Source organism: Lissotriton vulgaris, chromosome 5, assembly GCF_964263255.1.
Source record: "Lissotriton vulgaris chromosome 5, aLisVul1.2, whole genome shotgun sequence".
Lineage (NCBI taxonomy): Eukaryota > Metazoa > Chordata > Amphibia > Caudata > Salamandridae > Lissotriton > Lissotriton vulgaris.
The window spans coordinates 219,460,103-219,486,814 of record NC_141693.1 but is presented as its reverse complement, the minus strand read 5'-3'; the positions used below and the strand labels follow the sequence as shown (position 1 = coordinate 219,486,814).

The 26,712-nt window shown below is 47.4% G+C and overlaps 2 protein-coding genes across 2 annotated transcripts in view; one reads left to right on the top strand and one right to left on the bottom strand.

Moving 5' to 3' along the window:
- PRPF4 (pre-mRNA splicing tri-snRNP complex factor PRPF4) overlaps positions 1–10,508 on the bottom strand; it is a 206,047-nt gene extending 195,539 nt beyond the window's left edge. The window contains exon 1 of the mRNA XM_086921206.1: positions 10,371–10,508. The gene's annotated coding sequence lies outside the window, so the exon portion shown is untranslated. The remainder of the gene's footprint in view (positions 1–10,370) is intronic.
- A 543-nt stretch (positions 10,509–11,051) lies between these two features.
- Positions 11,052–26,148, top strand: CDC26 (cell division cycle 26). Its single transcript, XM_086921205.1, has 3 exons — positions 11,052–11,167; positions 23,288–23,418; positions 25,692–26,148. Exons 2-3 carry the CDS (start codon positions 23,338–23,340, stop codon positions 25,860–25,862), a joined length of 252 nt encoding a protein of 83 aa, XP_086777331.1. The 5' UTR covers positions 11,052–11,167; positions 23,288–23,337; the 3' UTR covers positions 25,863–26,148.
- Positions 26,149–26,712: the final 564 nt, after the last annotated feature.

The following is a 26,712-nucleotide window of genomic DNA, read 5'->3' as shown; positions in this document are numbered from 1 at the left end:
GATCTTATCCCTAGAAATTCCCTGTTGGACTGCTTGAAATGCAAAAGTTAGATGGGTACCCAGGGGTGAACTCAAGGAAGCATTCTCAATAAAAAGAGGAGTAAGACGGGGATGTGTATTGGCACGGACCCTCTTCTCTCAATATCTAAATGATGTTGGGCAACATCTTCAGGGTTGTAAGTATGATTCTCCTAAGTTGGGAGAGGTGCCAGTACCAGCATTACTCTTCACTGACGACACGATCCAAATATCACAAACACCTAAGGGACTACAACCCCTCTTAGATTGCTTTAGTGACTTCTGCACATTAAGAGGGCCTGAAAAAAAAACTAAAAACTAAATATATGGCCATAAACCTGCATAAATCCTTCAAGAAAAACATCTTTGTTCAAAAACTAAAATTGGAATACGTGGCCAATTTCAATTATCTGGGTATCACGTGAGATATGAAATTGTCATGAAAACCACATATCCAAAAATCTAAGGTTGTCTTGCTCCAAAATTCTATGCCAATTGTGAAAAAACAACAGAATAGTACGTCGAAGGCAGTGTCACCCGCCCTGGAAGTCTATAAGTACAGGGCATAATCTGAAACCATTTCTGGCGCAGAACTCTGGGGGCCCAGTAGTCAGAGAATGCTTACTAGGGAAGAAAATAAATTTATGAGGAGGTTACTGCAACTACCAGTACACATACCTATGATACCCATCTTTCTAGATCGTCGGCGTACTGAAGGCACCTGATTTCCTCATTACTAAATCAGGAATTTCGGAGCAAAGGCGCCATCATTAAATTATGTTGTAGGTTGCGTGCTCCTGAAAGCGGGACCATAGCCCACCTATGCTGGAAAGAAATAGGCACACACAAAGAAAAGAAAATGTACGGATCATGGGGTAGTTATTTAAACCAGGTGATAGAGGACGTGTCTGTGCAAGACATTTGGAATCTTAGCATAGGGGAAAGGCTTTTAACAAATTAATCAACACTACAATAAAACTCTTGTCTCACTCAACAGATGAGAATACCTTACTGCAAAGATGGCATGCCTGGACGGTTATCAGCTCATATGGGAAAAGGAAGCCTCAGGAATATTTATCAGCTTATTTCTCACCTACCCTAAATCATCAATTTATGAGGCTGCGTCTTGGTATGTAGGAAACAAAAGACTTAATCCCAGCATAGAAGGATAAAAGTGAAAATCGAGACTGCAGACTATGCGGATACAAATATGAATCTATTCAACATATTTTTTGTGTATGTCCGAAGTTATTAAAAGAACGGAAGTCACTAATAAAAGCACTACTGAATAGAAACAATATACAAATGTGTAGAGAAGCTGTAATCACCTGGCTCCGCGGGGCCACAATCCCCCTAGTATGCAGGGGGTGAAACGTTTAAATGTGTATTTAAAGGAAATTGGCTGAAACTCTGTGGAGATCGAATATACTTTTTTAAAAATACTATTGAATAATCCGGAAAAATTTTGAAAAGTAAAATGCTGTATTATAAATAGGCCGTAACAAACACATGAACTTCCCAAATCTCTATTTTAAATGAAATTTTAAATAATTGTTGCACAGAAGTATTTTGTAGATCAACCGTGTAAAAATTCTGCTAATGATTTTACGTGTTTATATAAATATGCAGTAGTGCTATTTTAAAATGTCATTGGTGTAATGGTTTTTGTTTTTAAAACAACGATCACTGGGCGTGGCTGGGCAAGATGGCCGCACAAATGTAATCCTTTTCGGCTTCCGAGCATCGCTACTGTTCCGGACCAGGAAACGCTGCAATTTAACGCCCTACCTACACGGAAAGCGATCCAGAGTTGTGCGAGGGACTGGAGCAGAGGATGATCTGCTGATCGATCTCCAGAACCACTCCTGAGCGCTGCCTGCCGCGTTCGAACAGAGGCCGGGGCGAGGAGAAACATGGCAGCTGTTAATCCCCCAGCATACGCGACAGTGAGCCGTGAAATCCGCTCCCGAGTGGAACCTCCTGCACAAGTGAGACCAGACCCCGGATACGGTGAGCGGCCCACCTGGTAACCCGACAGACGGGGGGACGAAGCACTACATCCTCGACCAGCGGGAGAGTGCGAGAGCGGGGCGGTGCAGACTTTCGGAGACCCCCCAGGGAGATGCACACTTAAACGGGGGCAGATCCACTCCTTGCGAAGAGGGGGAAACAGCTGACAGTCACCTGGAAATGCTGCAATTTGATGCCCTGCCCATACGGAAGGCGGTCCCGAGATGTTCGAAAGACTGTAGCGGAGAGGGATCTGCTGATCGATCTCCAGAGCCGCTCCTGAGCGCCGCTTGCCAGGTTCGCCTGGAAGCCTGGGCGCGAAGAGATGGGGCGACCGCTGATTCCCCAGACCAATGCAAAGGTGGGCTGTGGAGTCCGCTCTCACCTGGGGCCTACCGGCATCCTGCATGTGTTGAGAAGTCCACCTGATGGCCCGGCAGACGGGGGGGATGAAGTACTGCATCCCCGTCCCGCTGGAAAATGCTAGGGCGAGCCGGTGCGGACGTTCAGGGCCCCACGGGGAGCTGCGCACCAGGACGGGGGCTGACCAGCTCCTTGGGAAGAGGGGAGGACTGATAGCCAGAAACCGGTCCTAGGATGCTTGATTCCGGTCCAGGGAAGACATGGCTTGGCAGTTCGGGCTGGACTGTTCCCATGAGGCACAGGGTCAAGGCTGATTTGCAAATGGCCATGTCTGAACTGGGGTGGTGTGGAGTGCAAAAAAACGATGGATTTAGGCCCAGATCTCTATACTAGGGTGAATGTATGACATTGTTCTGCATTCTGTCCATCAACTGTTGGTTTTGCACCTGGTAAATCACTAACATTCTGATCCTAACATTTTGATCGATTTTATTATTGTTACATTTTGATTGATTTTTATCATTTCGTCTAGCCGATACAACCAGCCAGGTTCAGCTCAATTTGATCGTATTTAATATGGCACAGACGTTTTATGTGTTTTAATGGACATGTAATGGTTTTAATGCACTATGCATGATAAATAAATGTGCCTATTTAAAAAAGAGTACCTGTCTCACCTGCATAGATGTTTTGAACCTTCCACGTTTAAGGATTCAAGCCACTCGTTCCAGAACATATCTCTGCAGCAGCTACCCTAACCCACTCAATTATCTCACAGCCATTGCACAATTTATTTAGATAATGATGTCAAGAGTGGCTATTAAGCATGTATAAACAGGCCCACTGCCTACATAGCGAACCCACAAACTCTAAAGTTTAGTGCCATATAAAATTAGTGTAAGACCTTTATCACTGCATGACAGTGATAATCTGTGTGCCAAGGGTTGTGTATGCTATGTCAGTGCTGAGCTGCCCTGGTGCCTGGTATGTTACTACTGCTAGCTGCTCACACTAACTGGCCTTCGGTGCACTGTGGATAGCTGGTCTGGGTGTTCAACTGTGCTATTTGTCACTTTACATTCAGTGTTGAATGCACAGAGAGGGTAGGGATGTTTTCTGACTTAATTATGAACATGCTGAAAGGGCTGGGCGTGGCATATACCCTTCGATTTAAACCAATCAAAGGGAGACACCATTGTCTTGTGCTCTTCCGAGCTGCTTGGTTTACTGATTGGCTGCACCTCCACAGCTTTCCCCATAGTCCGTCACTCTGTTGCCGGCTCAGTGCTCTCGGGCACTTTCTGTTGTTCTGTTGCAGACCCACCTCCCCCTTGGGGAATGGCTGTGGTATCTATACTAAGTTAAGGAACCTGTGGCTAGATGTCTCTATCAGATGTTCGAGTAAATTACCTTCAGTAACGATGTATCTGGTAGAGACGGTGTCTAGCCGCAGATTCCTTAACGCCCACCCATCCTCCCCGTTCTGCCAGGACCTTTCCAGATGGGGTTCTCCACCTTGCCTCCTTTCAGTTGGCACTGGTCTTCGTCCAGGGAGCAGTTATCCAGTGACAGTTATTGGATTGGATTATACTTTTGTATTCTAAATGTCCTGTTAATTCTTCTAACCCTGAGAAAGTCGGTTGGAAAAGATGTGTCCAGCGATGAAACACTTGTTGGCTAGTGATGTGAAATATCTGTACATCAAGGATTAATTGTTGATCTTCGCGAATAAAAAAATACTAAGAAGAATACCAAGTTCCAGATCCTTGACTATTTGTGATTAAAATACTAAGAAGAGTTCTCCCCAAACTTTGGAAATAATTTGTATGGAGTGCTGGGGGATCGATTCACTTTGTACAGATAGTGTTAAGATGTGTAACAAGCATTGGAAATGCAATAGGTCTCGCATTAGGAAAGTTTGAGCTATTGGTATTGTAAATGACACTTTTTTTTATTTATGTGTTGGTTTTGAAAGTAGCAAAATTAATAGCTTTGTCAGTTACAATGTCAATAGTTTTAACTTTTGCAAATGTGACACCTATAGCATTTGTAATGCAATGTGTGTTGTATTTACGTGACTTAGATGTCTTGATATTACAAATAAATACTTAAATAAAAATTATTGTAATTTATAATGGCAATAGCTTAAACGTTTGTAAATAACTTTTGTGAAGATTATGTTCAGTGTATTTTATTGTGACGAAAATCCAAGAACATTGCATTTGCACCTACACACACACAGAGCCACACACATATAGATGTGGTGGTGGTGGATCTGGGGGATATGGTGGTGGTGGATGTGGTGTTGATGGTGGATGTGGTGATGGTGGATGTGGTGATGGTGGATGTGGTGATGGTGGATGTGGTGGAGATGGTGGTGGATGGGGGGTGGATGTGGTGGTGGATGTGGTGGTGGATGTGATGGTGATGTGGTGGATGTGGTGGTGGTGGATGTGGTGAAAGTGGTGGTGGATGTGGTGGTGGATGTGAGTGTGGTGGATGATGTGGTGGTGGATGTGGGTGTGGTGGATGTAGTGGTGGTGGATGCGGTGGTGGATGAGGTGGCGGATGAGGTGGCGGATGTGCTGGTGGATGTGCTGGTGGTGGATGCGGTAGAGGATGTGGTGGTGGTGGTGGATGTGGTGGTGGTGGATGTAGTGGTGGTGGATGTAGTGGTGGTGGATGAGGTGGTGGTGGATGAGGTGGTGGTGGATGTGGTGGTGGATGTGGTGGTGGTGGTGGATGTGGTGGTGGTGGATGCGGTGGAAGTGGTGGATGTGGTGGTGGATGTGGTGGTGGTGGTGGATGTGGTGGTGGATGTGGTGGTGGATGTGGTGGTGGATGCGGTGGTGGATGCGGTGGTGGTGGTGGATGCGGTGGTGGTGGTGGATGCGGTGGTGGTGGTGGATGCGGTGGTGGTGGTGGATGCGGTGGTGGTGGTTGTAGTGGATGTAGTGGTGGTGGGTGTGGTGGTGGTGGTGCATGCGGTGGTGGTGGATGCGGTGGTGGTGGATGTGGTGGTGGATGTGGCGGTAGATGTCATGGTGGATGTGGAGGTGATGGTGGATGTGATGGTGGGGGTGGTGGATGTGATTGTGGATGTGGTGGTGATGGTGGATGTGATGAATGTGGTGGTGGATGTGGTGGTTGTGGATGTGGTGAAAGTGGTGGTGGAAGTGATGGTGGTGGGTGTGGTGGATGTGGTGGTGGTGGATGAGGTGGTGGATGAGGTGGTGGATGTGGTGGTGGATGTGGTGGTGGTGGATGCGGTGGTGGATGTGGTGGCGGTGGTGGATGTGGTGGCGGTGGTGGATGTGGTGGCGGTGGTGGATGTGGTGGTGGTGGATGTGGTGGTGGTGGATGCGGTGGTGGTGGATGCGGTGGTGGTGGATGCGGTGGATGTGGTGGAAGTGGTGGTGGAAGTGGTGGTGGATGCGGTGGTGGTGGTGGGTGTGGTGGTGGTGGATGTGGTGAAAGTGGTGGTGGATGTGGTGGTTGTGGATGTGGTGAAAGTGGTGGTGGATGTGGTGGTGGAAGTGATGGTGGTGGGTGTGGTGGATGTGGTGGTGGATGAGGTGGTGGATGAGGTGGTGGATGTGGTGGTGGTGGACGCGGTGGTGGATGTGGTGGAAGTGGTGGATGCGGTGGTGGATGTGGTGGTGGTGGATGTGGTGGTGGCGGATGTGGTGGTGGCGGATGTGGTGGTGGCGGATGTGGCGGTGGTGGATGTGGCGGTGGTGGATGTGGCGGTGGTGGATGTGGCGGTGGTGGATGTGGCGGTGGTGGATGCGGTGGTGGATGTGGATGTCATGGTGGATGTGGATGTCATGGTGGATGTGGTGGTGGTGGATGCGGTGGTGAAGTGGTGGTGGATGTGGTGGTGGTGGATGTGGTGGTGGATGTGGTGGTGGATGCGGTGGTGGATGTGGTGGTGGATGTGGTGGTGGTGGATGCGGTGGATGTGGTGGTGGTGGATGCGGTGGTGGTGGTGGATGCGGTGGTGGATGAGGTGGTGGATGTGGTGGTGGTGGATGTGGTGGTGAAGTGGTGGTGGATGCGGTGGATGTGGTGGTGGTGGTGGATGTGGTGGTGGATGTGGTGGTGGATGTGGCGGTGGTGGATGTGGCGGTGGTGGATGTGGCGGTGGTGGATGTGGTGGTGGTGGATGTGGATGTGATGGTGGATGTGGTAGTGGTGGATGTGGTGGTGAAGTGGTGGTGGATGTGGTGGTGGTGGATGTGGTGGTGGATGTGATGGTGGATGTGGTGGTGATGGTGGATGTGGGGGTGGATGTGGTGGTGGTTGTAGTGGATGTGGTGGTGGATGTAGTGGTGGTGGTGCATGCGGTGGTGGTGGATGTGGTGGTGGTGGATGTGGTGGTGGATGTGGAGGTGGAGGTGGATGTCATGGTGGAGGTGATGGTGGATGAAATGGTGGATGTGGTGGGGGTGGTGGATGTGATGGTGGATGTGGTTATGGTGGATGTGGTTATGGTGGATGTGGTGGTGATGTGGTGGATGTGGTGGTTGTGGATGCGGTGGTGGATGAGGTGGTGGATGAGGTGGTGGAAGTGATGGTGGTGGGTGTGGTGGATGTGGTGGTGGTGGATGCGGTGGTGGATGAGGTGGTGGATGTGGTGGTGGTGGATGCGGTGGTGGATGCGGTGGTGGATGTGGTGGTGGTGGAAGTGGTGGATGTGGTTGTGGATGTGGTGGTGGTGGATGCGGTGGATGTGGTGGTGGTGGGTGTGGTGGATGTGGTGGTGGTGGGTGTGGCGGTGGATGTGGCGGTGGATGTGGAGGTGGATGTGATGGTGGATGTGGATGTGATGGTGGATGTGGTGTTGATTACATTGAACCCGCATGCATCAAGTGCGGATTATACAATATAAAATAATGATTTATTTTGCGCTGACTCGCAACCTTAACCAGCCATGATCATTTAGAAATAAATAAGACTATCCACTTAGCTGTGTGAATACAGCACATTCTACAGCCGATTATTAAAAAGTCACCAACACTACTAAATAAAGAGCATGAAAAGACAAATCAGAAAGCTGGTGAAAAAGAAAACACTTTGCCCAAAAAATAGTGCTTCTGCAAACTGCATATATTGTGCAAAAAGAAACCGAGCATTACTGACAAAGACCAATAACTTACTTAACAATTCTTTTAAGCTAAAGAAATCCATTGCAGCGCACGTTCAGTGACTAAAAATTGAAATCAAAGCAACCACATTCATCCATCAAAAGAACAGCTCAAGAAGGCTGTATGGTGGGCATCGTAAATAAAAAGTGCACTTTACACGGCCGGCCGGCCGTGAAACTGAAAGCACGGCCAAATAAATAAAGAGCATGAAAAGACAAATAAGAAAGCTGGTGAAAAAGAAAACACATTGCCCAAAAAATAGTGCTTCTGCAAACTGCATATATTGTGCAAAAAGAAACGGAGCACTACTGACAAAGACCAATAACTTACTTAACAATTCTTTTAAGCTAAAGAAATCCATTGCAGCGCACGTTCAGTGACTACAAATTGAAATCAAAGCAACCACATTCATCCATCAAAAGAACAGCTCAAGAAGGCTGTATGGTGGGCAAATTAACAACAGCCTGCTGGAAGCGCATACTATTTGAAGACTCGGGGCTCCCGGACACTTGAGGGCATTGCTGTGGGGAGGGGGGGAGGAGAAATGCGACACGGCGGGCAGGGGAGGGGCGGAGCGGGGAGAGGGTGTGAAAGCAGCAGGGGCCTTTGAAGTGAAGCTAAGCTTCACTTCAAAGGTGTGGGAGGAGTGCGGCTGAGGGAACAGACGGCGATTTGGTGATGGGCACGCGCATTTTAGGTCAATGCGCTTGCGCATTGACCTAAAAGCCACGGGCACAGCACCAAATCGCCCAGTTAGGTAAAGTCTGTTTAAGACGCTATAGTCTCGCCTCTTCAATGCGCTTGCGCATTGAGAGGCGAGACCTAAAAATGACAAAATAATGATGTAGTACTATCACAAAAAATGCTGCATTATGTAGCAAAATGTCAGAGACCCTGAATATAACGCATCATGGTACAGTAAGCAAATTACTTTAATTAATGTTTTAGTTGCAATGTGATACAATTATAACATAATATTGTAAGAACTTATATCCAAAAGACTTGCTACACTGAAGTCTGTTAATGCAATAAGGTTTACGCCGACTGTGTTAACAGTCATCTGACATAAGGACATGAAGAAATTGACTGTGCCTTCAGAAATAGCAGCCTATTAAGTTCTCGATACAATTTTGTGGAAGAAAGGCTTTCGTGTAGGGGCTGTGGTGCAGTGTTGTTGGATTATTCTAATCATAGTTACGCTGATTCTTTTGTATATATAATTTATTAGGGCATTACAATTAGCCTTTACTTTGGCGCTGCCAAGTGCCATGCATCAAGGGTTAACCTTACGCATTTGGTGCATTTCTGCCCATTACCGCAAGCACCCCATGTTGCCATGCAATTACACTTAAGCACACGTCTGGTGCCAGATTGTGAGAGTTGGGCCTTTATTTCCTCAGGCAGTGGCATACATTAATGCTCATGGACCCTTCCCCGAAATTATAGGTGAGGTGGTGTCATGATTATTACTGTATTGCACCTCTTTTCTGGCAACGTTTTTTGTTCGCACAGAGAAGAGGGTTGGTTTGTAATGAAGTTATTAGTGTAGTACGTTGCATTATAACGGATGTATGACGTTACAACGCATACTTTTACAACGCCTACCTTTACAACGCATTTTTTACACCGCAACATCCATTACAACGCATACCATTACAACGAATACTTTGAAACTACCTTTACAACGCATTACACTACAACGCATACTACATTTACAACGCATACCATTACAACGCATAACATTACATTGCATATAAGGTGAGTATTGGATAGTGTAGGGGTATAAATTACTATTCTAACTCCAGGGGGTGCAACAGTAGGGTAAGTGTTGGATAGTGTAGGGTTAAAAATTACTATTCTAACTCCAGGGGGTGCAACAGTAGGGTAAGTGTTGGATAGTGTAAGGGTACTATGTGTTGTAATGCTATGCGTTGTAATGGTATGCGTTGTAATGACTGCGTTGTAATGGCATGCGTTGTAGTGGTGTGCGTTGTAGTGGTGTGCGTTGTAGTGGTGTGCGTTGCAGTGGTGTGCGTTATAGTGTCATGCGTTGTAATGGTTGCGTTGTGATGGATGTTGCGTTGTAAAAGTTTTGTTGTAATGGTAGTGCATTGTAAAAGTTGCGTTGTAAAGGTTGTTTCCCCCATTATAACAGTTTAGACGGCGGGAAATGCATAAATGATGCATTGCAATATCATTTTCTTTGTGGCAGTCTGAAAGGGTGAGCTTTAAGTGTCTGATCTGCAAATAGGCTGGGACGTCACCTTGGATAGCTACAGGCTGTTCATCAGGTCATATTTTTCCATTGCATTCTGTCACTTTTCGTTTTGCAACAATCATTGTGAATGAAAAGCTATATATACTTAAATTCAAAACTAATGACCTGCGCAGCTCTCTATTCAATAACTAGTGATAAAGTGTCACACATAAGGTAGGCCAATGTCACACTTAGACCCACAACACTGAAATGTCACGCTTATTTATACTGAAATCGTAGCATTCATGTTTCTTGCTCAAATTCGATGTGTAAATGACAGAAGAGCGCAATAGAAACAAGTGGCATCTTAATTTTTCGAACAATGGGATGCAGGAGGAAATTACAATAAAAGCGGGGTTCCGTGTGTCAACTGAATAGAAATATATTATCAGTAGAATGGAATGGGTTGGCGTCTGTTGTTGCATAGAACGGTATTCGCTTTGCCCAAGTTTAAGAGCACTTTGTAACACCAACTGTAGGTTGAGCTACAAAAAGATTCCGACTAGTAGAAAGATTCATATAAACTAGTGAGGGGAAGAGCAACAGGAGCTGCTGTAAAATAGAACATTCCTCACCTCTCTTCTATAGCCTCATTCAGATCCACAACATGCTGAACACAACGTAAGAGTCGCGGCCACGGAAGCCCTGAATGTGTACTTCCGGGTCACTCGATATGACGACCTCCAGACTTTCAGTTGCTCGTTACAACTCCTTTAACGCACGTTTTCTTTTGAATATTGATTACCAGCGGATAGGAACGGAGCTTGGGACACCAAAATTTACACAACTAACAGGATTCATGTCTGAAACGGACAAGCGAGAGCTACATTCCAGTTCATGACTAAAGAACGGGGCTGTTGTTTTCTGCAGCGCCATCTTAGAATGGTTTGGATTACAGTATGATGTATCTGTTTAGCTACAACAAAGGCTCTGTTGCGGCACTAAATGTATACGTCAAACAGTGAGAAGCGTAGCTAACAGTTTTGGAGGTTAACAACGCATGCAAGGTAGTGATTTTAAATATTAAAACTTCGTTGTACTTCGCACAAAACTTTATCAAAAATGTTAAGTGAAAGTCATACGTAATCTTTGCCAATGAATCTTGCTCGTATCTCATTTGAACACAACGATCATCTTACTCTGGGCCCATGCAAGAGAGGCTCTTTGATGAGGGGACCTACAGGTAGTTGTCCAATTTTTAGTCCTCTTTTAGTTACCATGGAACGCAAAATTCGTCCTTCTTCAATGTTCATTACTTGCTACAGAGGGCGGATGGGTTTGGGGAACATCGGTTGAGCGAAGCTGGGGGATTTGCGGGGATATGGGCCGTGCACGAAGCCGAGTGTGAGGCGAGGGGACTCAACCACCCAAGGTAAAGAGGTGGTAGTAGATGGCTCAGCAGAAGGCTGCCTTCAACAGCGTAGGAATAGGACTAAGATAGAGCAGCACCAGCAAGAAACCCCTCCTAGCAGGCGCGTGTTAAGTAATTATGTTTGTAGGATTGTGAGTGATCTGCAGTGGTGACTTGTGAGTATGTGCTTATTTATTCGTTATTTAGTATGAGTGCATATCAGTTTTGAAGCAAATCGTACCGGTAAGCGCGAGTCGATGAAGGGTTGCACATTTTTAAGGTTTTAGTCCTGCAGTAAGAGTGGTTATGGTGTGTTTCCTAACCCCTGTGCTTTATCAGAGCAAGTGTGAAGGATTATGTGAAGAGGAGTTTAAAGCCTACTTGGCAGCATTAAATATTGCTATTAGCCGACGGCTAGCCTTGTGGTTGGGAGGCATGCATCTGGGACTACCCCCAGCAGAAACGAATCATTTAACCATAGCTGCCAAGTGACCCTCAAGTGAGCTTCCAAAAATATTAGCTATTTTTGCTTTGATGCTTTTACATGTTATTTCTTTGGCCCAATATATTTCAGTGGAAAATTCAAATTAGGCCAACATATTGCCCCCAGTGATCCTTGTTTAGTCCACTGCTTCATTATCATGCCTTCTCTACAATCTCTTCCGTAGCCTCCATTCCCCAACGACTTTTTTAAGGCGAGCCTAGCAGACAGTGCATGTCTGGCTGTTAGACCTATTCCGCTTACCACGATTTTACAGGGAGTTAATAGCCGGCCCTCTGCTCACCATTGGTTGGCTTTATTGTCTAATTTGATTACTACTTGTTCAATCGTTTTTCTTGTCCATGTCTGTCAATTTTGAGTTGGTCCTTTGCCTGGAACATAGCCTCTTTATAATCTCTTGGATCGGCTGGCTTCTATCCTGCCTCTACTCATTTCAAGGGAACTTTTTTTCTTCTTTGTGGTTAAGCACTCCATGAGAGTGCATGTGTTTTCCAGCTCTATCCTTTTCTGTCCATTGTGGTCGCCTGCGCACCTTGTTTCTCTATTGGGTACTTCCCTCGCAACCCCCTCATACTCTGTATTGTTCTCAGCCTCTCTAGCTTCCAGTGTTTCTGTTACTTTCATCTGTTTCTCGCTCTTTTGTGTGCTTCTCCACTTTGCTACGTTATTCTCCCCATGTGTGCTTTTTCCCTCGTTGGATGCTCCTCCTCGAACCCACCTGCCACTACACATTAATTCCTCTGTTACTCCTCCCATCCTGTGGTCCTTTGTTTCTCAAATTTACAGTTTCACATAATTATTTCGTTTATTTTAAAATGTTTTTAAATTTACACATCCAAGTGGCGGCTGTTACTTTGGATCGGTAGATTAAAAGTTAAAGCAAATGCCACCCACTTCATTCTGCAGACACGCATACATTGTGATGCATGCACTCACCAGTGGAAAGTAGCGACCTCTAGTAGCCGTTGCATCATCACACCGTCTGAATTTTTAGGTTTCGACTGGGGAACGGAGCGTAAGCTCCGCCCCAGAGAAATCTCTAGTCTTCAGTAAGGGACTCTTGGAAGACGCCCTCTGTTTCATTGGCTAGCTCCATATATGGAGGCTAGCCATTGGAACAGAGAGGCGTCCGTCATGGCCGGACCAGATTCGGGGGCGTTCCCGAGAATTTTTGGCTTTTGGCCACGTCATGCTACGTCAGCCAAATGCCGGAACGCCCCCGAATCTGGTCCGGCCGGGCCGTGCTTGCTGCTGTCCTGCCTTCCTCCGTGTCCCTCCTCCTGCCGTCCCCCCTCCCCCCTCCTCGCTGTCCTGTGCACGTTTCCCGCCGTCCGTGTCCTCTCCCGGCCCCCTCCCGCCGTCTGTGTCCTCTTCCGCCGTTCGGGTCCTCTCCCGCCCCCCTCCCGCCGTCCGTGTCCTCTCCCGCACCCCCCCCCCCCTGCTGAATCAGAAAAGCCCATTCAAGTCAAGTCAAGTCAATGAATTTATATAGCGCGCTACATACCCAGAGGGTCTCAAGGCGCTTGAAGAAGGGTGGGGAATTACTTGTCGAATATCCACGTTTTAAGTTGCTTTCTGAATGCTAGGTGGTTCTGAGTAAGGCGAAGGTGAGTGGGAAGTGAGTTCCAGGTTTTAGCTGCCAGGTAGGAGAAGGATCTACCTCCCATGGGGGTTTTGTTGATGCGAGGTACAGTGGCAAGGGCTTGGTTGGAGGATCGTAGCTGGCGGGAGGGGGTGTAGAAGGACAGTCGAGTGTTGAGGCATTCGGGTCCGATTTCGTCGAGTGCTTTGTGTGCGTGGGTTAGGAGCCGGAAAGTAATCCTCTTATTGACGGGGAGCCAGTGGAGGTTTTTCAGGTGACCAGAGATGTGTTCTTTACGCAGGATGTCTAATACGAGCCTGGCTGAAGCGTTCTGGATGCGTTGGAGTTTTTTCTGGAGTTTTGCGGTGGTACCGGCGTAAAGGGTGTTTCCGTAGTCCAGTCGGCTCGTGACCAGAGCGTGGGTGACCGTTTTTCTAGTTTCGGTGGGGATCCAGCGAAATGTTTTTTTGAGCATGCGAAGAATGTTGAAGCAAGATGAGGAAACGGCGTTGACTTGCCTGTTCATCGAGAGCGAGGAATCCAGGATGACGCCCAGGTTCCGTGCGTGGTCCGTCGGGATGGGTGCTTTTCCCAGGGCCTCTGGCCACCAAGAGTCATCCCAGGCGGAGGGGGAGGTGCCTAGGATGAGGACTTCTGTTTTGTCCGAGTTCAGTTTCAGATGGCTGTGCTTCATCCATTCTGCTACTTCTTTCATTCCTTCATGTAAGTTGGTTTTGGCAGTGTTAGGGTCTCTGGTGAGTGATAGGATCAGTTGAGTGTCGTCGGCGTAGGAGATGATGTTGAGGTTGTGTTGGCGTGCGATGGCCGCGAGGGGGCTCATGTATACGTTGAAGAGGGTGGGGCTGAGTGAGGATCCTTGTGGTACGCCGCAGATGACTTCAGTGGCCTCTGACTTGAATGGTGGAAGGCGGACTCTCTGGGTTCTTCCGGTGAGGAACGAGGTGATCCATTCCAGTGCTTTTCCTTGGATTCCGACGTTTCTGAGGCGTTGTAAAAGGGTGCTATGACAGACCGTGTCGAAGGCTGCGGAGAGGTCGAGGAGGATGAGGGCGACTGTGTCTCCATTGTCCAGTAGAGTTCTAATGTCGTCTGTTGCTGCGATGAGGGCGGCTTCAGTGCTGTGCTTGGCTCGGAAGCCGGACTGTGAGGAGTCGAGGGAATTGTTGGTTTCGAGGAATGCGGCGAGCTGGTTGTTGACCGCTTTCTCGATGACTTTGGCCGGGAATGGAAGGAGTGAGATAGGGCGGTAGTTTTTGAGTTCGGTGGGGTCAGCTGTGGGTTTCTTCAGGAGGGCGCTGAGTTCAGCATGTTTCCAGCTTTCCGGGAAGGTTGCGGAGTTGAGGGAGCAGTTGATGACGTCTCGGAGGTGCGGTGCTATAATGGAGTCTGCTTTGTTAAAGATGTGGTGAGGGCATGGGTCTGTGGGGGATCCTGAGTGGATAGAGTTCATCAGACGGATGGTGTCCTCAGTGGAGATTGGCTTCCAGTCATTGAGGATGTTCAGGGGGGGTGGGGGTCCTGCAGGGGGTTGTGTGGGTTGGTCTTCGGGTCGGTTGTCGAAGCTGTTGTGGATGTCTGCAATTTTGTTGTGGAAGAATGAGGCTAGGGAGTCGCAGAGGGTTTGAGAGGGGGTGATGTCGTTGGAGTTGGCTGAGGGGTTGGTAAATTCCTTGACGATGTGGAATAGTTCCTTGCTGTTGTGGGCGTTGTTATCTATTCGGTCCTTGAAAGCGGCTTTCTTGGCATTTCGGATCAATTGGTGGTGTATGCGGGTGGCGTTTTTGAAGGCGTCCTTGGTGATGGTAGTTGGGTCTTTTTTCCAGGCCTCCTCAAGGGAGCGACAGAATTTCTTGGATTTCTTAAGATCATCGTTGAACCAGGAGGTCTTCTTGCTGCCTAGTTTGATTTGTCGTTTTTTCAGTGGTGCTAGGATGTTGGCGCTGTTGGATAACCATTGGGTGAGGTTGGTGGCTGCTTGGTCGGGGTTTGAGGAGTGGGCTGGGGGATTTTGAAGAAGCGATGAGGAGATCTGGTCGATGGTGATTTTGTTCCAGTTTCTTTGCAGAGTGGGTTGGGGGTGGTTGTTGGATGTGGGTTTGTTGTAGGTAAAGTGAACGCAGCTGTGGTCAGTCCAAAGAAGAGCTGTGGTGTGGCTGAAGGAGACATGTTTGCTGGAGGTGAAGATAGGGTCGAGTGTGTGACCTGCGATGTGAGTGGGGGTAGTGACAAGTTGTTTAAGTCCGAGGTTGGCGAGGTTGTCCAAAAGGGAGGTGGTGTTGCGGTCGTTGTTCTTTTCGAGGTGAAAGTTGAGATCTCCCAAAAGGATGTAATCCTCGGAGGGGAGCGCGTGTGGAGTGATGAAGTCCTTGATGTCTTCACTAAATTGTGCGCGGGGTCCTGGTGGCCTGTAAAGGAGGGTGCCTCTTAGTGTGGTCTTGGGGTCGATGTGGATCTGGCAGTGAAGGTGTTCAGTGTTGGCGAAATTGACGTCTGAGCTGGTTGAGATGTGGATGGATTTCTTATGGACGATAGCGATGCCTCCTCCTGTGTGGCCGGTACGGTCCTTGCGAATGATCTTATAGCCTTCTGGGATGGCAATGGTGATGTCTGGGGCTGAAGAGGCATTCATCCATGTTTCTGTTAGGAAGGCGACGTCCGGAGAGATGGTGTCTAGTAGATTCCAGAGGTCAATGGCGTGCCTGTGGACCGAGCGGGTGTTGAGCAGGATGCATTGTAGGTGGTTGGGGTCGGATATCTGTTGTGTGTTCGTAGATGAGGAGTTGTTCTTGGTGCCGTCGAACTTGCAGGAGTTACAGGAAAAGGGTCCATGGGTGTGTCCAGGGGCGGCTCGGACGCAGTTGAGGGAACGGCCGGGGTTAAGGGCTAGGGGGGTGGTGGCGTCGTAGGTAATGCGGGAGGAGTGGGCATTACGAGGACCAGGGGGTATGGCGCTGGGCGCGGTCCAGGCGCGGACGGGCGTAGACGGGCTTACCTTTGGCGCACATTCGGCGCGACTGGGGCGCGAACGCTGCGCGTGGACGTTGCGCGTTGGGACATTGCTCATAAATGGATGGTGGAGGGGGCGGAGCGTGGGAGGGGCAGCAGCTGGGAGGCGGTGGCGGGAGGAGGGGCAGACCAGGGGAAAACAGACAACAAAATGGAGGGTCAAAGGCTAATGGAGCCAGGGGCAGCAAATTCACTACAGCGCCGAGTGTGCAGGCTAATTGCAAGAAAACACACAAGCCTCAGTGTACCAAAATTAATTCAGCCAGCCTCAGCAAGGTCGCGCTAGCAATTAATTAATTAAATAGAATAGTGCGGCGCTGCGCGAGCAAAGCGCTACTAGGCTGCGAGGGTCAGTCAAATACAGCTGAAAATGCTTGTTGAGATAACGATACCGCCAGGAGACAGAGCGAGGCAGCTGCAGTTCAGCCGGAGCGTGGGGGAGCAACCGATCTGGAAGAAGGTCCAGGTGGTCACAATCTGCTCGGGGGAGAGGAAGGATAGAGATCGTGGGTGGGAGGGGCAGCAGCTGGGAGGCGGTGGCGGGAGGAGGGGCGGACCAGGGGAAAACAAACAACAAAATGGAGGGTCAAAGGCTAATGGAGCCAGGGGCAGCAAATTCACTACAGCGCCGAGTGTGCAGGCTAATTGCAAAAAAACACACAAGCCTCAGTGTACCAAAATTAATTCAGCCAGCCTCAGCAAGGTCGCGCTAGCAATTAATTAATTAAATAGAATAGTGCGGCGCTGCGCGAGCAAAGCGCTACTAGGCTGCGAGGGTCAGTCCAATACAGCTGAAAATGCTTGTTGAGATAACGATACCGCCAGGAGACAGAGCGAGGCAGCTGCAGTTCAGCCGGAGCGTGGGGGAGCAACCGATCTGGAAGAAGGTCCAGGCGGTCACAATCTGCTCGGGGGAGAGGAAGGATAGAGATCGTGGGTGGGAGGGGCAGCAGCTGGGTGGCGGGAGGAGGGGCGGACCAGGGGAAAACAAACAACAAAATGGAGGGTCAAAGGCTAATGGAGCCAGGGGCAGCAAATTCACTACAGCGCCGAGTGTGCAGGCTAATTGCAAGAAAACACACAAGCCTCAGTGTACCAAAATTAATTCAGCCAGCCTCAGCAAGGTCGCGCTAGCAATTAATTAATTAAATAGAATAGTGCGGCGCTGCGCGAGCAAAGCGCTACTAGGCTGCGAGGGTCAGTCAAATACAGCTGAAAATGCTTGTTGAGATAACGATACCGCCAGGAGACAGAGCGAGGCAGCTGCAGTTCAGCCGGAGCGTGGGGGAGCAACCGATCTGGAAGAAGGTCCAGGCGGTCACTGCCCGATTGTCCTATGGCTAGCGTCGCTGGTAATGGGCAGGGATTTATTCCTCCCCACCTCGGATTTCAAGCCGTTCCTGTCTTCGCCTCTCTACCGCCCAAGGAGTCGCCTCGTCAGTGAAGGTCTTAAGGTTCTGTGTGCCGCGAGTCTCGAGCGGCTTTCCGCTCTCCTTCCGCAGCAGACCCGAGCAGTCTCCAGCCATGCTCCCCCTTGAGGTGCGCTTCGTCTATTGCAGCCACAGTCTCGTCAGCGCCGCCCGCATCAGGCATCCATTTGTTCACCATCTGTTAGTTGATGTCGCATCCCCGCAGTATGTAGCTCACCTTTTTTGAGCCGTAGCCGCCGCTTAGGATTCCCAACACGTTATGCTGGTGCCACCGGGCAGGGATCACTTTCCGGGCCATTTTGCGTGCTCTGCGTCCCAGCGCCTGCCACAGCCTCAGTCCGCCGCTTCAGTTTCGCTTTCACTCGGCAGGGCCTTGATGTTCCGGTCCACAATTGTGGCTGCTAAAGAATTCAGGCTTGCCGATTTCTGGTCACAACTGGTGCTTGTCGATTTGCTGGCATCAGGTGCACATTGTTTTGTCGATCAAACCTAGATGTGAAGGATTTTTAAAGGATTAATAAGGGCATTAGCTAGGAGCTCGCCTAGTGCCGTTTCAATCGAGCGGTATGTCTTGTTCTGGATTTGTTGACTACGAAGCTCATTAGTTTGACAGTAAATTGCCATTCCTTAGTCCTATAGTGAGGTGAGTACTCGTGTGGCATATACAGAGAAACATTTACGTTTAGAGCATGTTCTAGACTAGTAGTAATTACATTAGAAAATGTTTCTGGAGGACTTAACACTTGCTTCATTGAAACAAAAACTTTTGTACAAATAAAATAAACGAAGACTACCAGGTTGGCGATTCCAGTGCTTTTGATACCATTAATGGAATGTCACGGATCGTATCGTTTGCATAATATGATACCTTATATGTGTACCAATGTTTACTGTTTAGCATTGTTTTTTTTGTGTGTTTTTTTTTTCTCCACAATTGCTGTGTATATTTCATTTTGTCCCCTCCTCCAACTTATTGTAAAGCGCTCAGATATCCTTCGGGATCTTGTTCGCGCTATATAAAACTTTATAAATAAATAAATAAATACAGCGTGGGATGACCTTTGATGACACTGAAATCTTAGACAAACCCTAAGGGGTCAAGCATTGCCGGCCTTCGGTCTTGGGAAAGGCAGGCACGTTGATCGATGTGTTCAGAGACCAATAGAAGTGACCAGCGTAATGCCAGGCAACTGTTTGTATACAAGTAGGAATAGTGAGGAACTAACGACTGGAAGGCGGGTAAAAGCTCATATTCGTCCAATGCGAGCTCTATGGGCGGGGTTTGCGCGCAGGTGAGAGCGGAAGAAAATGGCGTCTGTTGGCGGCTCCCGGTGGCAGAACAACTTTACGGTTTTAATTTATATTTTAATACTTCTCGCGGAGGTCTTACTGGCAGACCAGACTGACGAATATCTGAAGCGGGAGCATTCCCTGAGCAAGCCGTACGGGGGTAAGAAATGGCGCTTGTGGACTCGAGTTAAAGACTAAGATGTAGGCGAACTCTGGGGGTAAAGTGGAGTCATGTGAGAAGGGCAGGCTTGCTGTCAGCTGCCGTACCTTTAAGTCCTGTGTACGCTCAAGTATAAGTTATCATTTAACATCGTCCCTGACGAGGCACGGTGGCTTTTTCGGACAGCCGGAGTCCGGTTTTGTAATTTAGATGTGTTTTGACTATGTGGGTAGATCCGGACTGACCATTCTGCCGCCCTGGTATTTAAACGTCAGACAGCAGGCTAGGTGGTTGCTTTCAGAGAAGGATGGGCTCCCGAGTACCATGACCTTATTTTAGCAACAATCTCCTGTGGGGTAGGGCTAGAGTGATCGTTTTCTTTAGTGTTGATTTTGGTTCCTAGCCAGACACTGGAAATGGGGTCCGTCTTTTTAACCTTATGGATTTGTACAGAACATGATCTATCTTTGCAAATTATGTACCTTCCCTCCGTCACAGATTACAACATTATCTAGGAACATTTTGCGACCACCCCCTGCAAATTGCCACAAGTCCTGCGAGCTCGGTAAGGTGCTGCGCCGCCTGCACTCTCACCTCCTGCACACTGGGTACAAACTCCAGCCGCCCCTGCACACACTACACCCCTGCCACAAATCGTGCGAACTAGGCATGGGGCTGCTCCGTCATTTTTCACGTGTCTGCCATCTGAACTGTTGGTACTCACTTCTGCCCTCACTGTGGACAGTTGCTAACAGTGTAGACCAACCATGTCCTTTGATTGCCATCACTTTCCATTTGTGCTCTCCACTCTTCAGTTATTTACAGAGTCTGGCACAGAGTCTGGCACAGGGACTTATCTTTGAGGTTCTAGTTTTAAAGGTCCCCAACAAAGTTGCTCTGAAAAGCTCATGCCTTACATTAAACCTTTTCAAGCCCTTTGGTTGTAAACGGTACAGCAGCTACGCGTTGATTTCTGATGGTTACTCTGTTAAAAAAGCTATTCGTTACTTTACATGTCGGGTTTTACACAGGGATATGTATTGAAAGTAACCATTGTTAATATTTTTCTTCATTAAATAATTTGATAGGTTGGATTTTTCTACTTCATAGTTTACACCACTAAGAGAAATGTCATAAATAGTCTGTATTTAGAGTGTGTTTCTGTTCTCTTGTTGACAGTCATTAGAATGAGTAATGAGACTCCTTAGCTCAGCTGTCTTTTGAAGGCAAATGATCCTTCGTGGTTTACCCCGAACAGCATGAATCCTCTGTCATGTGGTTAGCCTCACTTCTACACTCGTTAGTCTAAGGTCTCTACTTCTGCTGATGGTCTTAAGAACGTAATACAGATGCTTTAAGGCACAACCATGAGAATGAATTGTCTTTTGTATGTAGGAAAAACCTTTACTATTGGATAAGTAATAAATACAATTTTTATCCTTTACACATTTCACTTTAATCACACAAGCTTATCTGCTTCGAGTAAAGTGTACAGGGTGTGTGTTCACTTGCTGTAAGGAAATGCGGTTCTTTCGGAAATATCACATTTAACTTCCTTTCCAGGCCAGTTTACAAATAGAGCTAAAGCAAACCTGTACTATCAAGGCCAAGCTCTGTGTGTGTGTGTGTGTGTGTGTGTGTGTGTGTGCGTGCGGCTGGCTGTGTGTGCGGCTGGCTGTGTGTGCGGCTGGCTGTGTGTGCGGCTGGCTGTGTGTGCGGCTGGCTGTGTGTGCGGCTGGCTGTGTGTGCGGCTGGCTGTGTGCGCGGCTGGCTGTGTGCGCGGCTGGCTGTGTGCGCGGCTGGCTGTGTGTGCGGCTGGCTGTGTGTGCGTGTGTTTGCGGCTGGCTGTGTGTGTGCGGCTGGCTGTGTGTGTGTGCGGCTGGCTGTGTGTGTGTGCGGCTGGCTGTGCGTGTGTGTGTGTGCGGCTCGCTGTGTGTGTGTGCGGCTGGCTGTGTGTGTGTGTGTGTGCGGCTGGCTGTGTGTGTGTGTGTGTGCGGCTGGCTGTGTGTGTGTGTGTGTGTGCGGCTGGCTGTGTGTGTGTGTGTGTGTGCGGCTGGCTGTGTGTGTGTGCGGCTGGCTGTGTGTGTGTGTGCGGCTGGCTGTGTGTGTGTGTGCGGCTGGCTGTGTGTGTGTGTGCGGCTGGCTGTGTGTGTGTGTGCGGCTGGCTGTGTGTGTGCGTGCGGCTGGCTGTGTGTGTGTGTGCGCGGCTGGCTGTGTGTGTGTGTGCGCGGCTGGCTGTGTGTGTGTGTGCGCGGCTGGCTGTGTGTGTGTGCGCGGCTGGCGCTGTGTGTGTGCGTGGCTGGCTCTGTGAGTGTGTGTGTGTGTGTGTGCACGGCTGGCTGTGTGTGTGTGCGCGGCTGGCGCTGTGTGTGTGTGTGGCTGGCTCTGTGAGTGTGTGTGTGTGTGTGTGTGTGCGCGGCTGGCTCTGTGTGTGTGACTCTGTGTGTATGTGTGGGTGCAAATGCAATAGGTCTCACATTTGCGAGAGATTAAGCTATTGCCATTGTATATGACAATGCCATTTATTTATCTGTTTCCAAAACCAACACATAAATACAAATGTTGTCATTTACAATGCCAATAGCTCAAACTTTTCCAAAGGCGAAACCATTGCATTGTAAATGCTTGTTTGTTGATTGTGCTGCAGAGCGTTGTAGGGAAAAAGCCAGCCGTTATATCATCAAAATGCATTAACAAAGCCAATGTGGTCCATTGGCTTTGTCAGTGCTTATGTTACTGCGAGCGCCTGTTTTCACTTGTCTTTTTTTATCCTCCTTCCTTTTGAGGTAACATAGTACAAATAGCACAACAGCAGTGCTGGTAACGCCACATTTGTTAAAACAAATAATAATATACTACTACATCATTCTTTAGCAGGTTCCCCCCTGCCCCACCTCACCTCAAAGGTATTTAACCGACTTGCTGCCTTTGCATTCAAGTATTCCATTCCTGATAGCACCACGACAAAACACACACACGTCTTTCTCGCTCCCTTAAATATTTCTGCCTTGTTGTTTACTAATCCACCTTTTCCTCTCCACTTAATGTCCTGAATACGCGCTTAAATGGCTAACTTAACTACTGGTTTTTCACATCCCCATACTTCCCCCTATTCCCCCCCCCCCCCCCCCTTCCACCCCAATTACCAACATGTTTTTTTTGTCATGGCTTGGCTCCCCTTTTTCTTGAGTTAACCCTTTGCATGTTTTATGTTGTATGTCACTAGTCGGGGATGATAAGAAAAAGACAACAAAAACTTATTACATTTAAAAGCAATACTAATTCCGGGTGCATTAATTCTAGTCTGTATGAAAGAATGGGACCACTAGCAGTCTGTAGAGAAGGCTGAAACATGTCCACACGAGAAAGGTTTAAGGCCTGTATACGTTGGAGACAGCCCAAGTCTGTTGTTTTCATAGCAAGGACACACATTTGTAATGGAAGTCTTGGATGTCCCTAAGGTATTCTTTTTCCTTAAAAGACCCCGGTAGGAAAATATCATGAGGGCTCCCAGGAAGATGGTTGAGCCCATTCTGGTTTATAGAGACCAGGGTTAGACACAACGATGAAGCATGTCACTAACAGAGTGGATGGAGATCTTTAATAACCACAGATAAGGTTACCCTTGGGTTACCCTCATTATTTTTCACCTTCAGGCCATTAAAAAAATCCCCCCAAAAATCTTTGGATTATAGGTTGTAAGATACCCTTTAGTGTTCAATATATTGCTTAGATAAGCTGGATCCTATATCCTGGAATAACTCCCTCCCCCGTCACCCCATATTCCATGTCATAAAAGGTATTGATGTTTTTATTATTGGATTCAAATATCTTGGTATTCATAATCTGGAACTTCCAGTACTTATTGTAGACAATAATAAAGGTGTTGGGTTAATAGCAAATATTCTATGCGAAACACCATTAGTGGACTTGTGTACTGATAAAGCACTGTTGAAAATATATTCTGTGTAAAATGTGAAAGGAATTTGTGGGTCTTTATGGCCTAATGGTAATGGCTAGTGTTTTATTTAGGAATACAGCACTAGATTTAGTAGAGTTTTATTATGGCTGAAAGGCATCCATTTATATGTCTTTTCTTCAGCAAAGAGAATGTTCTTACAACACAACCTTTTTACAATTTTTATTTCAGTTGTATACCAAACAGTTTTGTTGCTGGTATAGTGGAAAGAAGTTTTCAGAATGCTACGGCGGAAACCAACCCGTCTCGAGTTGAAGCTGGATGACATTGAAGAATTTGAGAGTATACGGAAAGATTTGGAGGTGAGAAACAGGGTTTCTTGGTTGGAGGGCATCTGGGACTCCAATTGTTTTGAGTTGATCCAGATCTGAATTTGCTCGGTACACAAGAAAAGCTAGTGCTTTTGGATAGATAGTATATTTGGAGCTTAGCTAATAAACTGGTGCTTTTGGCAAGATGGCATTATTTGGCGCTTAGCCAAGTACCCTTGTCTTTGATTAAGCAATTCATTTGTGCATGATTGCACAGAGGTGTTCGTTACTTAAAACACAAGAGAATTACATGGTAAATTTGCTATGGGGATGCGATTAGTAACCTTTGGGGAATACACAGTGGGCCTCTGAATTGAGTGAGATTAAACGGAAGACTCAAACTACACAGGTCTTTCCATAAAAATGGCTTGCTATCACATTCAGCTAAAGGAGATCAATTTCCACATGCGTTCCTGGGCTCTACTAAATGGTTTAATGTTTATGTTGCACTACTATCTAGCTTAGTAGGGACACACACAGGACTTGTGGCATCTAATATTATCGTGGTGGTGAAGTGGGATATTCCAAACAACGGAGATTCTTTACCTGACACTGGAGAACACTTTCTAGAGATAACCTGGTAAAATGACTCAGCGGGCAGAAGATTTGCTGACCATAAATTCAAAGTGCGATTCAGCCTCCTGAAAGTAAATTTTGTTAAAGTGAGTAACCAGGCTTTTTGCTTTTTGTAACCAGGCACTTAAAGACAATTGAGATTGTGGTGCACACTAAGGGTACCATTACGATGGGGGGCGGACAAAGTCCGCACGCCACCGTAACTGTATGCGGGACTGTCCGCCAGGGGTGCAGTGGTCCCGCACCTGCAATTAGGATGCCGGCGGTGGCACCCCCCATTCCCAGCATTGTGGCAGGCGGTGCTCATAGCACCGCCTGCCACAATGCTGGGAATGCCCGTTGTGCATTAGTATGCACAAGGTAACATGCACCGCGCGGTGCCTGCCACCGTGTCCATGCCAATGCAGGGGGGTACCATAGGTACCCCCCCCCCCCCATATGCATCCCCCAACATCCTGGGGGCCCGCTATGGGCCCCCAACAGCGAAAAACCACATGCCTTTCCATGGTGGCGTTGGCTGCTCTCCGCCGGCATCCTGATATGGTTGGCAGTGTCTTACAGACAATACCACCATATTGTGGCAGTTTTCCGCCCGGTCCTCCACTTGATTTTGGCTGTGAAGCTATACGGTTGTGTAATGTGCAACATCCGCAATCGGTGTGTAGTGATGCAGAATATGCACAGTGTTTATTTTGATCGGGCGGAAGTTAACAATAGATGTATTTTGTAGTCCTCCTTGGTCAATAATTCAAGAGGTTGCATTTGAGTATTCTTAGCTTGTACTATTATTTTCTTAAATGGCTTAGCAGAATACAATAAACTCTTTGCACTGGGAACTATTTACCTTGCATTTTCTCCGTGCTCGCGTTGTTAAAAAAATGGGCTTGCTTTATTAAGGCAGTCTGAAACCTTCCTTTTTATGTTTCGCTTGCACAGTGCATGCGCTGTTCTTGAGAAATCTATTGTTTTTAATATAAACTTAAAAGGGACTTGCATCCCTCCTCCCTTTCCTGGATTCTCATTGGTTCTTGCCACTTACCCTTCCTCCATTTCTATTGGCTGTAGCATATTTTCCTGCATTTACCCAGGCTTGTTCTACATCTGCTTCTCTAATCAGTTTCCCACTGCCGAAGTACTGTTAACATCTGCTTTGGTGGAACTATATTTTTATAAAGTTTTGCCTTTAACTCTTGCAGGATATTTATATAACAATTTATCACCTGGAGAGATTAAGTGATTTGCATAGAATTCCAGGATGTAGCGGGGCGGTGCCGAGACACGAGCCAGGATCCCCAGCTCTTGAGTCAGGAGATCTGGCCGCTGCGCCACATCCTCTCCACTCCTGTGTTATCTGTCAGGGAGCTCTTACCTTCTGGCATATGACGATTGATAAACTGCTCTTTATTCATTCGAGGCGAAACCGATGCATTACCAATGCTTGTTAATAGTTTAACCATTCTGTATTTTGCTATCTAAATGTTGTGTGTGAATGACGTTGTTTTTGGGATAAGCTAAAAAGTGAATACAAATATTGTTTTTATGATGATTCGTATGACATCCTGACTTTCCAATATGTTAATCCCGGCTGTACCTCAAGTGTTTTTTCTCCCCAAACATTGCCATTTAGAAACATGCCTTTCTATGTTTCTGAAAGTATTAACAATCATTCTGTTTTTCTTCATCTTCAGAGTCGCAAGAAGCAAGGGGAGGATGCACACCTAGTCAGCAGTACGGATGGAGCTATAGGGATCAGCAGTGACCACAAAAGCAGGGAGCAGATGATACATGACAGAATTGGTTACAAGCCGCAGCCAAAACCTACCAATAATCCAACACAGTTTGGAAATTTTGAATTTTAGAGACCTGCCAGGATTTGTTATGTATGTGCAGTGCAAGAAAGGTGGTGACCCAGGAAGAGCTACGCACATATATTCCATTGTTTTGGAAGAAGCTATGCTGGAAAACTGATAACCTGAGCCACATTGTGAAAACTGCAGGAGTGTGGGCTTCGTGACAGAGAGACTCTCAAATGAATGACACTTCTCGGTTGCAACTTGTTTACATGATGAAGATAGAGCTATTTTAATTTGATAAATTTTAGGTTTTTCTAATAAATTCCGGTCTGCTGAGCCATTATCTACCATCGTACCTTTTCCCTTATTGCTTCGTAGGTGCACTGTGAATGAGACGCCCAAGGATAATTTATGGAACAACGTTTCTGTAGTGACATGGAACCTTGTGCTCAAAGCAAAGGGTGGTTAGCCTAGGTTGCAGAGAAAATTAGTGTGATTATGCCTTTTTCCTCTCTTCTTTAGGTTCTGCAGATTACTGCACTTGATATCCTGCTTTCTGAGTGACATCTCTTTGTGAGTGTGCGCTAATGCCAAAGGTAGAGGACCCGGCATCACAAATCCCCTTTGTGGGATTGCATATGTTTTTAATGCAGAAGAGATTACAAAGGTTTCCTACAGTATACTGCTACACTTTACCCACTCAATAGCAAGATACCCATGATATGAGGCAGGTCAGTTGCTATATCTTATGTTTAACTATAAAATGAGTGCATTATATATCACGTTTTGTAAGATGTTTCAGTTTGAGGGATACTCCTGTTTGTTACTTGGAGAATCTCAGGTTTCACACGCTGTGTTTCTGTCCATGCAGCTTGGTAGACAAACTAAACATTTGTGGAAGCTTAGTAATTCACGC